Below are 18030 nucleotides of genomic sequence, written 5' to 3'. Positions count from 1 at the left end.
ACTTGGAAATCGGATTCATATTAAAGTATAGATTGTTGGAAGAATGAAATTTTTAGCTGCATTCCACTTGAAAAAAATTACTTATAATTTAAGAGATAAATATGAAATATTTCTGAAAATTTGACGCCCTTATTTACAAAAGATAGGATTAAATATATAGGTGCTCCAAAGATAAAATTGTTGGTTATCTGGGGAAAGAAATAAATATATATACTAAAGCTATTATGAACTCCATGGAGCATGTGGGGATCTTCCGATATCCAGGCATTCATTCTTTCTTTCTTTTTTCTTTTCTTTTTTTTTCTCCTTCTATAGGAATATGTTAGGGGGAGGGGTTAAGGGGGGGAAGGGTTGATAATATTTTTCATAAATTTTTTTTCCTTCTGCAACCTATTTGAAAATTCAATTAAATTTTTTTTTAAAAAGAGATAGATTGGCTGTTTGAGTAGTGTCACAACAACCACCTCGCACACAATGTCAGCAAAAGTAAGGAACCAATTATGGACTTCAGGAGGGTGAAGTCATGAGGACATGCACAAGTCCTCAGAGAGGTGGTGAGTTTCACAATACCTTCCAAGATGGTGCAACTTCAAGATGGTTCAAGAGGTAGGCAACTCCTTGCAGCTCCCAAGGAAATCATCAAATATAGTGGATTCCAGTTAATTGGGCCCACAATAATCAGAACCAGTACGTTTTGGCTCAATTAAATGGCTGCACCAATTAGCCAAAGTTTCATGGAAATAGTTAAAAAAAAAGGTAAAAACAAAAGGCAAACTACCATTTAACCGTGTAACAAATTATGTATTTTAACAAAGTACAGGACAAATTAGAATACTACCAATGGCTGTCCATCTTGTGAAGCTGACTTTGGAATGGTGGACATGCAAGTCACCATCTCACTGGGGTTTGAAACCCACCTACTACCCTCACCTGGTTTGGTCCACCTGTTGCAGCAGTGTATCATGTGCAGCCACTGTCTCATGCAAACAGCTACTTGGAGGCACAGGTGGAACTTGCGAGTTCAGTGGGAACCAAAGGTAACATTAAAGATAATTAACAATACATTCAAAGTTCCTAACTTGAAGTAATGAAATGGTTTAATTTTTACTCCTAGCCATTTTCAGCATTTCCATATCTGAATGCTTGAAACAGCAGAGAGCAAATCCGTTCTGAATTGCCTTACCGAATATTTCTCACCAACTATCAGTGACAAAAATCATTGCTTTTTGAACACAAACACATGCAACTGTCGCTATTTAATAACTGCCAGCTATAAGCACAATGTGGTGACCAACAGCCACAGAAGCGCACACCACTGACACTAGTTAAAAACTCAATGACAAGAGAAAATCTGCAGATGCTGAAAATCCAAACAACACACACAAAAGAACTCAGCGGGCCAGGCAGCATCCATGGATAAAAATACAGTCGATGCCTCTGGGAGATCCCACTCCTTCTGGCGGCCCACTGATCTCCCTCCTGGCACTTATTCTTCCAAGCAGAACAAGGGCTACATCTGCCCCTACATCTCCTCCCTCACTACCATTCAGGGCCCCAAACAGTCCTTCCAGGTGACGTGACAATTCACCTTACAAGTCAGCTGGGGTCATATACTGTGACCGGTGCTCCCGCTGTGGCTTCCTGTATATCTGTGAGATCCGACGAATGCTGGGAGACAGCTTTGCCAAGCAACTACGCTCTGTCTGCTAGAAGAACCAGGATGTTCCAGTGGTTACACATTTTAATTCCACTTCCCAATCCCATTCTGATACGTCAACCCATGGCCTCCTCTACTGTTGCGATAAAACCACACTCATGTTGGAGGAACAATACCCTGTAGTCTGTCTGGGTCACCTCTAACCTGATACCATGAACATCAATTTCTCGAACTTCTGGTAATGCCCCCACCCCCAACCATTCTCTCACCTTACCTCCTTGCCTGCCCATTGCCTCCCTCTGGAACTCCTCCCCCCTTTTATTTCTTCCTTGGCCTTCTGTCCTCTCCTATCAGACTCTCCTTCTCCAGCCTTGTATCTCTTTTACCAACCAGCTTCCCAGCTCTTTACTTCATCCCTCCTCACCCTCACGGTTTCACCCATCACCTTGTGTTTCTCTCTTCCTTCCCAACACCTTTTAATTCTACTCATCTTTTTTTTTCCTCCAGTCAAAATGTCTACTGTACTTTTTTTCCATAGATGCTGCCTGGCCTGCTGAGTTCTTCCAGCATTTTTTTGTGTATTGAGTGCGTTGCTAGTTAGAAACTGTTTGGCAATGACCTCCTGTCTGAATTAAGCGGCACAGTGTCCCAAATAGACAAGGGGAATCCCGGCTATTTTCTCAATTCATTTTTGTAAAATAAGCAACAGCCCCAATTAACTGATCGCCCACTTAACCAGAATCCACTGTATTCCAATTTAGGACTACTACAGCTGAAATCTATGGTCACAATCATAGGTACTTCAGTAAGCAACACTGCTTCAAAATGTTTAAAAAAATCTTTCGATCTTCAAAATCAAAGAACAGCAGACTCTAGACAGGAGACCACCCAGGCAGCAAAAGCAGCTTCCTTTTAAGAAAGCAAGGCCAATGAACTGGGCTACAAGTAAAACTGAAATGCAGAGCCCCAAGCAACAAACACCACACTGCTGGAGCTACACAGCAGATCAGGCAGCATCAATGGAAATAAACAAACAGTCGATGTTTCAGGCCAAGATCCTTTTTCAGGACTGGAAAGGAATGGGGAAAACTCCACACTCCCTACCAATCTCCTGGCTAACGTACAGATTCCAGAAAATAAAATTGGAGACATCAGAGCAAGATGTACCAGACAGACATCAGAGATTGTTGGTGTACTTTGCTTCCAAGAGACATGGATCACTCCCAACACTTCCGTTATGAATGTACCACAGCTCTGAGGGGCCTAAGGGTGCGGGGTAGCCCCCTCCTTTGTGAGAATTGCAAGACCTCAATGATGGAACAGGTGGACGAAGTTACTTCAAACTCAACGTCTGTGAAGGTGGATGGAGGCTGCAACAAATCCATCAGTTCCAATCATCGTGATTTCCATGCCATTGGAATCAGTTGGTTGATTTGTGAAGTATCGTGTGCTTCTTGGAGTGCAACATCAAGTACACGTTAAACAAATACATGCACAGGCGTCTTCGCTGTATGGAAACGGAATGAAGACAATCGTCAAACATTGAGGGATAGACACGATGACGATGAGAAGTGCTTATATGACTACTTTGAATTGGTGGACTGGACTATATTCAGGGATTCAGCTTTGGATCAGAATGATTACTCCACAGTTATGCTTGACTTCATCAAGACCTGTGCACCCTTGGCTGAGTGTGTGCATTCAAGAACATACCGGACATACACAAACCAGAAGCCATGAATGAATCTGGAGGTTTGCAGTCTGCTAAGGGCCAGATCTGTGGTATTCAAGACCAGTGATCCAGAACTCTACAAGTCCACATACAACCTATGGAAGTCTATCTTAAGAATGATAAAGTGACGTTAGAAATGAAGTCGGATGCACATCAGCTCTCAGAGGGTTTGCAGCCAGTTACTTCCTACAAGGCAGAATCTATCATAAATGGCTGTGATGTTTAACCCCCTGATGAGCTGAACACATTTTATGCATGATTTGGAAGAGAGAATAAGACTACCCTTTTCAAATCTCTGCAGCATCTGGCAACCCTGTAATGACTCACTCAGAGGCCAAAATCAGAACATCTTTCAAAAGGGTGAACTCTCACCAGGTGTCAGGTGTATCTGGCAGGGCACTGAACACAAGTCCCAACTGGACGGAGTTTGCAAGGGCATCATCACAGTCAACAACTACTGCTCAGTAACATTCACATCTACAGCAATGAAGTGCTTTGACAGGTTGGTCATGGCTAGAATCAACTTCTGCCTGCTAAGCAAGAACATGGACCCACTGCCACAACTGGTCTACAGCAGGTTCAATCTTACTGGCTTGATTGGACTTGGAATACCTGGACAACATCAATGCAAATGTCAGCTCAGCATTCAACACCATCATCCTCTCAGTTCTAATCAACAAGCTTCAAAACTTCAGCTACTATACCTTCTGCTGCAAGTGGATTCTTTACTTTCTCATTGGCAGACCACAGTCTATGCTGATCCCTGGAGATACCATCTCTTGTTTGCTAACAATCAACACAGCCACACCTCAAGCAGCCCATTGCTCTCCTCTATCTACACTCATGACTGTAGCTACTAGGCACAAATCATAAATTTGATGACACAGTTGGTGTTGGCTGAATCTCAGATAGTGATGAGGAGTAAAGGAGTGAGACAGATCAGTTGTTTGAATGCTGCACTCAACATCAGTAAGACCAAGGAACTGAATGGGGACTTCAGGAAGGGGAAGCCAGGAGAACACATGGCAGTACTCATCAATGGGTCAGCAATGGAAAGGCTGAGAAACTTCAAGTTACAAGTACCTGGGTGTCAACATCCTGAATATCTATCCTAGGCCCAACATATTGATGCAATTACAAAGAATTCTGAGATTGAGGAGATTTGGGATGTTGCCGAAGAGTCCAGAAAATTTCTGCACATGTACCACAGAGAACATTCTGACTGGTCCCATTGGAAGCACCAATGCTTAGAATTGGAAAACATTGCAGAGAGGTGTAAACTCAGCCAACTCTATCATGGGTACTAGCCTTCTCACCATCCAGGACATGCTCACTTCTTATTAATACTATCAATGTGGTGTGTTATGATCCCAGCCCCCTCCTTTTTGAGAATCGCCAGATCGCTATTAATTCGGGTCTTGGACCCAGGAAATGAGAGAGAATCCTCAGCAGGACAAAGCAACGGATTAGGCCATTGTTTCTTGGAGACACCTTTGTGAATTACGATCCTATACTACGTGCCAGCTCTCAGGTCAACGTGGGCTGGGTTACGTGCACACCCTCAGGCAATGTGGGCTGGGGGATTGCATCACCCCACCCTGATTGACATCTAAAACCCTGCAAGTCCAAATAAAAGGTAGGCTGCAGGGGGCAGTCTCTCAGCAACGCAACAGAAGGAGACACCATCGCTCATCGCTCCTGTGATAATGGGAAGCTATTCGGAAGCCACGTGTGGTCTGTTTCCCCTAGCCTAGGAAATGAGTGGCTGATAACACCGAAAAGGACTTCGAACTGACAACAGGGAACCCACGTTCCCGATTCAACGGTTTGCGTCCAAAAAGACTGGCAAGTTTCTTTTCTCACCAGAAATCTCTCTCTCTCTCCAACACGTGAAACCCAGCGGTTCCCAAAAAGGCAAAAAGCCGGCAGACTTCTGAGTGACGTTTATATTTCCATCGGACTCAGTATTATCCCCTAGACCGGGGGTCGGCAACCTGCGGCTCCCGAGCCATTTGTGGCTCTTTCACCTCTGTGCTGCGGCTCCCTGTGGCTTTGGGAAATAATTGGTCAGTATTTAATTAAAATGTATTTTATGTTAGTTTGTTAGCTTTTGAAATGTAATTCTAAATTTGAAGATTATGGTGATCTTGTACAATCTAAGTGTGGCGACACATTTCCTCACAATTAGCCAGCATTCCGGCTAAGGGAGATAGCCTACGGGGGTTTGTGAGTACGCGTCTTTTGCAGCATCCGCGCCCACGGGGATGGGTTGAGGGAGGCTTAAAAGCAAGGCTGTTTAGTTCGAATAAAGTTACCTTTGACTGCAGTCTTTATTTTAGCGCTGCGTGTAGCGCTACACCGCTACAACGTGTTTTTTTATCGCTATTAATATACATCACCACAGCCAATGCCTGACACCCGCCAGTGCGCGCTTTCTTTTAATTCTTCGATCCAAGGTAGGCTACCTATGTAGTAACCTTCAACCCAACGTCTTTTTTTCGGAGTTCAAAATGTTTTTGTTGCATGCAGAAATGTAATTTCGTTTTCTCTGCAGGAGTTCATCAATTTCAAAAATGCAACACATTATAGTTTGTTTATACATAGCATAAAGGCAAAAAAAACCCGTTGTATGCAGTGTTATTTCATTTTGTGGCTCCCAGTGTTTTCTTTTCTGTGGGAAATGGGTCCATATTGGCTCTTTTAGTGGTAAACGTTGCCGACCCCTGCCCTAGACAAACAATAGTACTATTTCTTATTGATGATTATTACTATACCCGCGCTTTAGATTGAGTATTGACGATGTATATTATCTGAATGTTTGCATTAACCTTACTTTTGTGTCCCTTTATAAATAAAGACTTTTAAAAATAGTACCATCAGACTTCAGCGGACCTCTCTATCTTTGCTGGTAAGTGATCCAGTTACGGGATACGTAACAGGTGAAGCAGGAGCCTGAAGAGGCACACTCAACACTTTAGAAACAGCTTCTTCTGCTTCATTAGATTTCTGAATGATCTACAAGCTCATGAACACTACCTCACTATTTAGATCTCATGCACTATTTTTAGCATATATTCTTATTGTAAATTCTGGTAATTTTTATGTATTGCATTGTTTGGCTGCCATGAAACAAAAAAATTTCATGCCATGTGTCAGTGATAGTAAACCTGATTCTGATTTCAGCTTCAAGTTCCTGGGCATCATCTCAGAAGATTTGTCCTGGGTCGAAAACATCAATCAAATTATGAAGAATATACACCAACAGCTACAAGTTTGAGGAGATTTGGTATGTCACCAAAGACTGTTACAAATTTCTACAGATGTGCTGCATCACAACCTAGTATGAAGGCTCAAAAGCAGAAGACCGCAAGAAGCCGCAGAGGTTTACCGACTCAGCCAGCTCATCACAGACACAATTCTCCCCACTGATGAGGACATCTTCAAGAGATGGCACCACAAGGCAGCTCCTTAAGAAGGTGGTATCCATTATTAAGTACTCTCACCATCTGAGGCATGTCCTCTTTGCATGACACAGAAACCTGAAGTCCTCCTTCTGCTCTGCCATCAGAATTCTGAACAATCCATGAACACTACCTCGCTATTCCATTTTTGCACTTTGTTTTTGTAATTTTTATGTTTTTATAAAAATCTTTTAAATAGGGAAGTAAACTAGAATTATAAGTCATACAAATAAATAAAAGTAGAATCAAAAGTACAGCTGCTGATATACACACAAATTATTGAAATGGTTCATGTACTTAGCTACATTTCCTATAAAATGTTTCTGGATCACATGCTGAAGGTATAACTGAGGAGTGCCAAGGCAGAAAGCAGGTGATTCAGAATTGCCCCTCAGAAGTGTGTTCTGGTCATCTTAAATGGAGCACTTTTAACACATGCAACACTTTTCGTAAAGTCTGTAGCAATACTCACGCTGCCCACAGTGAGTTCCAATATATCCCTTCTGACAAATACAATGATCCTCAGCACAAGAGCCACCATTCATGCATCTGATATTGCACTGCTGGACTGCAACAAAAACAATTGAAAGAACAATGTAAGACAGTAATAATTGTCTTACCCTCATGTATTTAAAAAACGTATCAGTAATTACAAATTAAAAAAATGAAAAACAAAATAATACAAAAATGCAACATTCTACATAAAATTATTGTACCAAAGACACGCCTGAAACAGTTAGCTTAAATGAATATGAAAAAAATTGATAAAATTTATAAACATGTTCATTTAAATAGGACAAGAGTCCAGGCAAGCTTAAAAATAAAGAGGATGATTCCCTCCTAAGCTGTTCAAAAAAGTTTGAAAGTTACAGCTGTAGCCTTTATAATTCAGTTATTATTGGATAAAAATAACCATGCATACGCCTTTATTTTTAAATTAAGGAGAGGCAGGTTTCTATAAAGCATTTTCTGACATTTACTGCTGATTAGAAAAATGCTAACATTTAATGTTTATTTTCATGGGAATTTGAGAAAATGCACAGGCTATAACTAATTACAAATACATGCGTCAACTCTCAAATAAATCCCATTGTCAGATGGCCTTCGTTTTCACGTTTCCAGATGTAATTCTTTTTAACAAAATAAATTTTATTGGTATTAACGTATACAAGAACAAACCTTGCGATGTCTTTTAATTCTTAGCATTCATAGTCAATGCTTTCCATACTGTATTACCTTTCTACACATCAATAGTACTGCTGCAATTAATGTGGCACTCTGGGGTAGTATAGAACCATTAAAGTTGAAGGGTTTCCTCACCCAGCTCTGTCTCTCCTCCTCCAGTAGCTATTCTATCACCAAATAGAGATCTAGAACATAATCAGTGGCAAGGAAAATTACAAACTTTCCAGTTTGGCTGATATTTCAGCACTTCTTAATAAGTAGCCATAGTGTTGCTTTGGAAAAGCCCCAAGATTCTTTTGCCTATTTTCATGTAAACCTGGCTAAAGAACAAATAATGCAGCCACAGAAGGGGTAAATTGTAGGTGGACATCTAGTGAGGGCAAAAATATGAAAAAAAAAATCAGTGACTCAAATGTTTTAGTCCCCACCATCATGAATGATTTCATAAAAAATAAACATACTCTCTAAAATCATTTAAATCCATTCACACTACAGCAAGTTGGAAAAATCAATTCCTGAAGCAAGATAGCTATTTTCATATTAATGTACCTTCTGTTAAGCATGAATACCATATGCAAAACCTCAGTAAGCAGCTACCTCTTACATAATTCTTGCCACTGATTTAACTAGTGTAATCAACATACATTTTCCCACTTGCCTGAAACTTATTTGCAAGATCCAGCTTTTCCATTTCCATTCATTAACATTTCTTTTTCAATATACAATTCTACATTCACAGAAAAGATACAGCTCCAATTATTTATTTGGGATAAAACAGAATGGTTATGGACTGCATTAAAGTACTTCTATGCCAAGGCTATGAAACAAACAACAGACAGTGGAGACTCACTTGGCGTAAATGCAGATCTAATCTGCTTCGCCAAATTCCAACTGACATGCTCCTGCCAAAAAGACACATTTTCCTACATCAGTGCATTCTTTCTCTGTTACGCTGCAGCAAAAAGTCATTTCTTGGGTTCAAAAGAAGTACTGTTTATGTAAACATGAATGTTCCCAACATAACCATAGGAAATATATTAAAATTATGAAACTTGCACATAGAACCATTTCCTGTTTAACATTACAAAATCACTAGTTTATTGGGTTACTTCATCTAGCTTAAATAATATTTGAAGTTATTTGCATTGTACTTAAAGCATTGTTTTTCTTTAAGTATATACAAAAGTATAAGTGTTGGAGATATTCATAAAATCTGAATATAAAATGTGCTTTACAAAATTAACACCATTTAAAATTCTGCAAATTGATTTAGAGTGTTCCTTCTAATAGGATTATCTTCCAAGTCCATGATTACACCCATTCTTATCAGTAATCTTAGTGGTACTGCAACTACAATTATCAATGTAATTTTCAGGATCTTGGGACCTTGGTGAAATTGATCAATAGTGACCAATTAGAAGTAGTTTTCTGTTTCAGTATGCTCACTAGGAATTAGAATGACATTGCTGAGCCTGTAGAGCACGTATAAAAACATGTACTTAAATTAGGCCCCTTCTACTTAACATGGCAATTTTGTTTAGTCTAGGTGTATATTATAATAAAACATTTGGATCTTTCCTATGCTATGGTGATGCCAGCCTGGCTCAGGGCTTTATCTAGATCAGGTTGTTTGTTTAGTAGTACTACATCTGCCCTCAATTCGTGACCAAACACAATAATATGCAACACAAAAATATTTTTTACCTCAATTTTTCTCCAAAATTCCTCTTGGATCATATATGAAATAATTGTAGGTACTTAGGATCAGAGCTAGTTGAGATTGAGTAGTTGAATCAGATTAAAATTTTGTACCAGAACAAACCTCTAATTTATGGAGTGCCTTTAAGCACTGCAATATATCCCTAAATGCTTAAGTTACCAAAAGTATTCTAAAAAGATGAAGTTGCACAATCATTAAAGAAATGGATATGAATAACATAGGAGTGATATGCAGTCAGATATAAGTATAATACTACAGGAACAAGATGAAGTTTATTTAAGAAATGCCCATTCTCTCAGAGAGGTGCTATAGAAATTAATGCTTAATCACACAAGAGTTTCTGTTCTTAACACCAGGAGGTAGTAGTAAGCCAAGGTCAAACATTTCCCAAGGAGAGAGAAGAATCCAAAGGGAATTCATTTAATTATATTGTGCTTCTATGGAATCACATAAAACATACTGAACAGAAACAAGTCACTTTTACATAACTAGTCCGTACCAGCTTTTATACTTACAAGTCATACAACAGAAACAGACCCTTCAGCCCATTATGACCACTGCATCCAACTATTCTAATACCATTCACTCACATTGGAATCCAGAGCCTGCTAGGCCTTGGCAATGCAGGTAATTGCCGTAAGAGTAATCTCCTCTACTGCCTTTTGGGCTCCAACAACGATGTGTGTGGAAACATTCTGCTCATTTTCCATCTAAACTTCTCTCTCATCTCAAAACTATGCCATCTTAGACTCCTTTCAGCTTCTCACTGCATCTCCCCTCCCCCAACCACTTAACTACCCTCATCTGGTTTTACCTATCACTTAACAGTTTCTACTCTTTCCCCTCCCCACCTTATTCTAGTTTCCTCCCCCTTCTTGATGAAGCATCTCGGCCCAAACCATTGATTGTTTATTCCTCTACATGGGTATTGTTTGACCTGCTGAGCTCCTCCAACATTTTGTATTGTCCATCTTGGACACACCCAGTATGGGAAATAGGCTGTTGTCCATCCTCAATTACCTACCTCTCAGGACACCATCATCTCTTTCCTTCTCTATTCCAAAGAAACCAAACTGAATTATCACTCCATATAAATGAAACATTCCAATCCAGGCAGAATACTCACCAGCATAATCACATCCTTCCAATAGCATAAAAACTGCACACAATACTCCATATATGGCCTAATCAATATTTTTTTAAAACTGCACTCCTATTTTTTTCATCTACTTTTGCTCACAGCAACATTCTATTCTTTTTTATTCATGCTTAATTGCCTTCCTGCAAATGCCCATAATTCTCTCTATGCAATATGAAAGGACATCTCTATTGCATTGCCTACACTGGCACATAGGAAAATCACCTCCAAGTTGCCCTACAAGTTATATCTTTGTGACAGAGACTATTCCATCAAAAATACAGAACCCACTACCCAACAGCAATATGAAGTTTCATCTAATACAGAAGTTCAAGGAAGCAATTCACAAGAAAGTTTTTAAAGGTAATAATAATAATAATCAGCTACATTTACAATATTAAAGTCTTCAATCAGATCCTCTTAGTTGTCATGAGTATATGCAATCCTGTCAAATTATCCATTTCCAACAGGTAGTAACTACAATTCTGTTATTGAGATACAGTGCAGAATAGGCTCTTCAAGCCACACTGCACAGCAATCCCCTGATTTAATCAGAGCCTAATCATGGGATAATTTACAATGACCAGTTCACCTACCACCAGTACACCTTTGGACTGTGGGAGGAAACTGGAGCACCTGGAGGAAACCCACGTGGTCACAGGGAGAACGTACAAACTCCTTATAGGCAAGAGTGGAAATTGAATCTGGGTCACCTGTATTGTAACGCATTGTGCTAAACACAGCGCTATCATGCCGCCCAGCGGCATACATTTTCTTCCCCCCTCCTTCTTTTTCTCCAGATTAACCATTTGAGATTAATTTGCCTTCTTTAAGCATTAGTCTGTACTGCTTCTTTTAAAGATTTATACTCACATCCTTTTATTTAAAAGCCATATTAGAATACCGTGGATTCCGGTTAACTGGGCTATTGGTTAACTTGGGCAGCCGCTTACTTGGGGCAACTCTTAAAGAACAAAAAATAACTGGTAAAATAGCCAGGATTTCCTCAATTTAGATGGGACACTATGCTCCTTAATTGGGGCAGGACAATCGCCAGTTTCTAACTGGCATCATTCGCATGCACTTGTGTGGTCATTAGACACCACACCATGCTCAGAGCGAACAGTTTTTAAAATAGCACCAGTGGTGTGTGTTTATGTTCAAAAAACAGTGATTTTCTTTTAAATCACATGTAGTTGGCACAAATTAAGCAGCAAGACAATTCAGAACTGTTCTGCTCACTGCGTTTTCGAGCATTGAAGCTTAAGAGACACCAGAAACTGACAGGAGTGAAAATGAAATGATTTCACTACTTCAAGTTAGAAACTACAAAAAAAAATTGAAGGTATCAACAATCATCTTGAATGTTACAATGAAAATGAAGATTTGATGGAAGCAATTGTTGATGTCATTGTATGAAGGCATCCGTTATCTGCACTAGGTGCATGATTTTGTTTGTTTGCAATCAATAGAATATGGCAGCATAACTATTAGGAACTAAGTTTTATAGTATTGTAGTAGTATTTATAGTATTCTAATTTGTTCTGCACTTTATTTAAATACTTAATTTGTTACTCAGCTAAGTGTTAATTTGTCTTTTTTATACTTTTGTTAAACTATTTCCATGAAACTTCAGATAATTAGGACAGCCACTTAATTGGGCCCATATATACTAGTCTCAATGTGTCACAATTAATTGGAATCCACTGTATTTTCTTTTTTTTGTAGCAAAATGTAATAATTTATACTCAGTTGTGCTGAAATGTCTATGTGTATGCAAACTCTACAAGTCATTATGAACTTGCAATTTGTTTAATTCCTTCTCAATATTGATAAGCCTACCTCTAAAATTTTGCAAACATTTCCAATTCCAAAATCTAAATTGTTAATATAAATAGTGAACACTTATTACAGAGTTGATCCATGATTCCACATTCTTTTTACCTTACTGTCTTTTGTCTTATCTGTTCTGCTAATAATCATTTAACATTGCATGATTTGATCGTTGTCTAAACTACTATTCATAAGTCCTTATAAAAACAAAGATAAATTACCTATTGCATTGCCCCAGTTAGACTTTAAAGAGCTTGATCACATAATATTCTAAATTTTACTAATTGCTTATCCCATCTTCCCAACCTCATTAGTGTACCTCTCACTTATTCTTCCCCATATACCCCTTGTCACTTAACTAAATGAGGTGGTAATTTATATTAGCCAATTAATCTCCCAACACACCTTTAGGATGTCAGAGGAAAGTGGTTAAGAAGGTTAACCATCATTAGTTGGGGAATGGAGGGAATGTTGCAGCTCCATAAAAACCTTGCAAGGCCACACTTGGAGTATTGTGTTCTGTTTTGGTCGCCACATTATTTAAGAGAATTTGATAGGCATGTGGATGAATGAAAAAATGGAGGGCTATATGAGAGGGAAGAGTTAGATTGATCTTGGAGTAGGTTTATCAGGTCAGCACAAAATCATGGGCTGAAATGCCTATACTGTTCTATGAGACCAGAGTGGCAAAGAAAATTGCACATGATAATGGAGAGAATATGGAAACTCCACACAAAAAACATCCAAGATCAGAATCAAACCCAGATCCCTAGAGCTGCAAGGTCACCATAGTAGCTGTTATACCTTTATTAACTAAAAATTAACAAATTCTTAAATCTATAGATATTCATTATGCTTGGTTTTCCCCTTACTTTTATTTAGGAATTCATCATCTTCCCTACAAGAGACCTCAAGCTGGCTGGTTTCAAAGAGGTACAGAAAATGAATTAGAAAAGATTAGGTGTGCGAATCCAGAAGTTAAAGAGCTTGTGAAAAGCAACAAATATACTTGCACCTATCTAGCAATTTTATGACATCCTGTCATTCCAAAGCAATTTGCAGTCAATGCTGCATTTCTGAAGTACAGTCGCTTATAATTAGTAAACATAGCAACCACCTTGCATGCAGCAATAACAAAACAATGTATTCAGTATTACATTCATGTTGATTTTAGTAAACACAATGGACATGTCACCAGAGTTAACTCCCTGCACTTCATATGGTGCAATGAAATCTTTTACTTCCACCTGAGAACACATTTGGAGCCTCAGTTCTCTGATATAGGACAATGAAATATTCAACTATCTTCATCTTACTCAGGACAGTCAGATCAAATTTTAATTTTCAAGTTCCAAATCTAGAGCTTGAATCCATAGCATCTGATTCGAAGTCAATGTGCTGCTAACTGAAGCACTGGTAACAATAGGAAGTTAACAATCTATAGAAAAAAAACTGTTTTACAAACAAATCAGTAGTAACTCACTTGATTTTGATCCACAGGTGGGTGCTATCTGACCGTTCGGACATGTGCATATGTTTGGTCGTGAACAGAACCCATCACCACACGAGTTCCTGCAAATTGCTGAAATAAGGAAAGAGATGACCTAAATGCAACTCTTTGCTTAAGAATCCAAATACTATAGATATTTTTTCCAATTACAAAATCGAATACAGATCTTAAAATGAAAAGCTCTTAGATTTCATTGAATGTGAAATTAAACTATTAATACATGTTCAAATGAAAGTTGTTGACTCTGATATTAATTGATAGCTATGTGCTAACCAACTTTCCACTTGTCTCACTTACGGACAATACATTGATTTCCTCCCGGCAATGTTTTCCATCCTGGACAACAGTATGAATGGAAACGTGATCCACAAACATTTGGCCTAAAAAAAACAATTAACTACTTTTATTCATAAAGTACTCTGATTTTTCAAAACAACTTGCACATCTACAAAATACATTTTCAAGTTTGTTAGTTTTTTTTAAAACAGTATGTGATATGTTCTATGTTTTACACTTTGGTCCCTGAGGAACATTGTTTCATTAGCTGCATACATGTGTACAGTTGTAATGATAAACTTCAACTTGAAATGTGCATCAATATTGCTGGGCATTTTCTCAAAATGATTATACATTACAATTTTTACCCTTACCAGTCTAGCTTTTGGGGACTTTGCAAGGAAAGCCGGGTTTTGGAAGACAGCTGATAAAGAATTTTGTTACATATTGCAGCATTTCAAGACATCAGCCCCCGCCTCATTTCAAATTATTGGTCTCCAATTTGGCTCTTATTTACTTTAATTAATAGAGGTTACAGAAAGAATCCAAGTTTCCCACTGGCAGAAGATGCAATATATGCTCAAAATAAGAACATTTTACAAACTTCATGTTTTGAAGTCAAAGAGGCTACATGCACAAACCAATGGTCAACAGTCTAGTTCCATAGCATGAGCATTCCAAATAGCAGTCAGCGTTCTGTGGCATGAACAAGTGGATTATGCAGAAGCTGATGCATTTAAGTACAATGCCAACAAAGAGTTCCATTGCCAGCACTGGCATGCTGCACTGTGATAGGGAGGACTTGATTGCTTCAAGAAGGTATCACAACCAAGCCTCAAATCATGAAGAAACCAGAAGGACCTACTCAACAATATTTAGTAGCCTTTCAACAGTGTCAAAAAAACATCCAAGCACTGGATTAAATGCACATGAAATGGAACCTCAATCCAAGTTTAGCTTCTCAAAACGTTTCTCAAAAATGCTTGTAAATACGGAAATTAAATTTAAGAGTACAAATAAATTTTAAAATTTTCCTTTTATTTACTTTAATTAATAGCGTTTAACCAATAGAATCCAACTTCCCAATGGTGGAAGATGCAATACATTATCAAAATAAAAAGATTTTTACAAACCATGTTTGTGAAGTCAACGGGACTACATGCATAAACTAACGTTCAACAGTCTGCTACATATGTCAGTATTGGAGGATCAACATCGCTTCCAAAATAAATGGATTGGTTGTTAACTGAACAACATTATCCCGAAGATCGATGGAACACTAAAAATGCAAGCTTTAAATTTAATTGTAGAAGCTCGCCTATCAGATTCATGCCAGTTCTGAAAGGGTGATCCAATTCCTTCTCTTTCCCTTCGTTCCTTTAAATCAATGTGAACGAAGGCTTCTGGATATCAATATTGCGCACTCCTTTGGAAGAAAGATGAAAGGTAAAGTCTATTTGTATAATAGGATGTTCAGTAGTTGATCTATTACGATGTACAAACCCCGCACCACCATAAAGGGTTGACTTCCCTAAAATCTCGAAAAATATAATCAAGTAGCATTTTTAATACTGAGGCTAAGGACGTTAACACGGTTTTCACAGAATATTTGAACATTAAGCAGGTTATGTAAAACACAAGTTTCATACGTCGTGAAGGAAAATACTGAACATGTTCGGGTGAGGTGCTTTCAGCTCAGACTTGAGGTGATATTTTGCACACTTTTCCCCCGTTACTGAACAAAAAGATCTCCCCCCCCCCCCCCACAAGCAAGACGCTGAGTCCTGCGGAGCGGGGCTGTCCTCTTCATTTTCATTTCAAAGGCCAGCCCAAGGTGTTGAAGGAGAGCAGTCCCGTCCCGTCCCATCCCATCCCTATCCGCGGACGGGACGTGACTGGCAACTACAACGGAGCAAACTCCCTAACTCCGGGATCAGTGACTAACCCGCGATAACACAAGAGCGCTCTGTGTCAGCGGGGCGTTTAAAACGGTATTTCTTTGTCCCCGCATATCTGTAGAAACGTTGCAATGTCAATCAAGCATCGCAATCAGTTCGGCCAGCTCAGGAAAATTCAGTAATCAATGATTTTTTTTTTAAAACTGGGTCCAGACAATTCATCCACGAAGTCCGTCGTGAGGTGTTCAAAGTTCAGAATAACTTGCAATCAGAATTTTTTTTTAATGGTCGAACTTCAGGAATTTTCACGACGGCACCAAATGCCACACTGCAAAAACAAGTTGTAGGGAGGAAAGCTGTCAGAAGACTTCCATCCATCTGCTAAGGGGTTAACGGGCTGCGCTGAAGCGGAGGTACAGGCGAGGGGGGCTTCTCGGTACCTCCACCTCCCATCCAGGAACCAGTGTGCTGAGGACGGGAAAAAACACGGCCGCAGATTTGCTGATGTGGAAATGCATCAACTCGACCAAAACTTAGTTCAAGTGCCTAAACATACGAGTTTGCAACAGTTCCTTCCAACAGAACTCACAAACTGATAGTTTTTATTTTAAATAAACTGTCATTAAAACATCATAAACGCCAAATCCTTTTTAAACAATTTGCATGGTTTTAATTAAAAAGTCTGCCTTGATGTCCGACCTACATCTTACTGCGCAAGAAGCAACATTTCTATTCTTTTCCACCCATTGTTAAATTTCTGACTGAAATAATTTTTTACGTGCAGGGAAAGATTACAGAAATTAGCAACGCAGGAACGAGACTTTCCTTATACATAAAAAGTAACGGAAATATTTACCCTTTCAGTGCATCCTGGTTTGATCCACCTAGTCGTCTTGACCTGCTTGTATTCTTCGGGTATTTGGACTTCACAGGAGTGGGATTATGTTCTGCCGCACCTACACTTGTCTGCACCGTAATGGATAAAAACGTTGTAAATCCCACGTAAACCTTAAGCAACCACCGAATCCACATAATGTAGTCGGGGCTGGGCTCCCTCTCGTCTCAACCAAACAATCCGTACTCCACGGGAGAGAGAGGGAGGAGATACTAAACACAGCTGAATTTTAGTTGCTTGCAACCCAGATCTTCGAAGCAAAGTAAAACGAACTTAGAGAGGGGGGAAAAAACTCCTCAATGTCCTTCAGAAACAAGCTGAGGGGTAAGTTAGGAGATTTTATAGAGAGGGGGAAAAAAAGTCAAACTTTCCGTCCAGATATATTTGAGAAACAGAGGTAAAACATGTGGAAGTAAACTAACTTAGTCTTTTTTTAAAGAAAGAATTGCATCTGTCTGCGGCCGCCTCATGCACTGCAGGCACTCGCGAAGCCGCCGCTCCACTGCATGAACTTCAGCTGCGCGCGAGTCCGCTCGCGCCCCGTTACCTTCCCTCCACCCGCCTCCCAAACGATGCGCACCCTGTTCTCGCGAGAGCGGCCGCCAGCGCGGGTTCCAACTGGCACTGCGCGAGGAGGAGGCGGCGTCGACATCGCAAAGGCGCGGGCGAGCCCGGGCTCCGTGAGAGGAGTTGACGGGGCAGCGTCGGGCAAACTTGCTTTCGGA

General features: G+C 39.5%; 1 protein-coding gene across 1 annotated transcript in view; it reads right to left on the bottom strand.

The window, feature by feature from the left end:
* LOC132378818 (fibrillin-1-like) overlaps positions 1–17800 on the bottom strand; it is a 377797-nt gene extending 359997 nt beyond the window's left edge. The window contains exons 1-4 of the mRNA XM_059946042.1: positions 17267–17800; positions 14534–14616; positions 14210–14308; positions 7323–7418 (exon numbers count right to left, since the gene is read on the bottom strand). Of these exons, the coding sequence (XP_059802025.1) occupies positions 7323–7418; positions 14210–14308; positions 14534–14616; positions 17267–17442 (454 nt within the window). The 5' untranslated portion in view covers positions 17443–17800. The remainder of the gene's footprint in view (positions 1–7322; positions 7419–14209; positions 14309–14533; positions 14617–17266) is intronic.
* Between the last annotated feature and the right edge of the window lie 230 nt (positions 17801–18030).

The sequence above is a fragment of the Hypanus sabinus genome, chromosome 21 (genome assembly GCF_030144855.1).
Source record: "Hypanus sabinus isolate sHypSab1 chromosome 21, sHypSab1.hap1, whole genome shotgun sequence".
Taxonomy (NCBI): Eukaryota; Metazoa; Chordata; class Chondrichthyes; order Myliobatiformes; family Dasyatidae; genus Hypanus; species Hypanus sabinus.
Note: the sequence above shows the minus strand (reverse complement) of the source record. Positions and strands in the feature narration are given on the sequence as shown.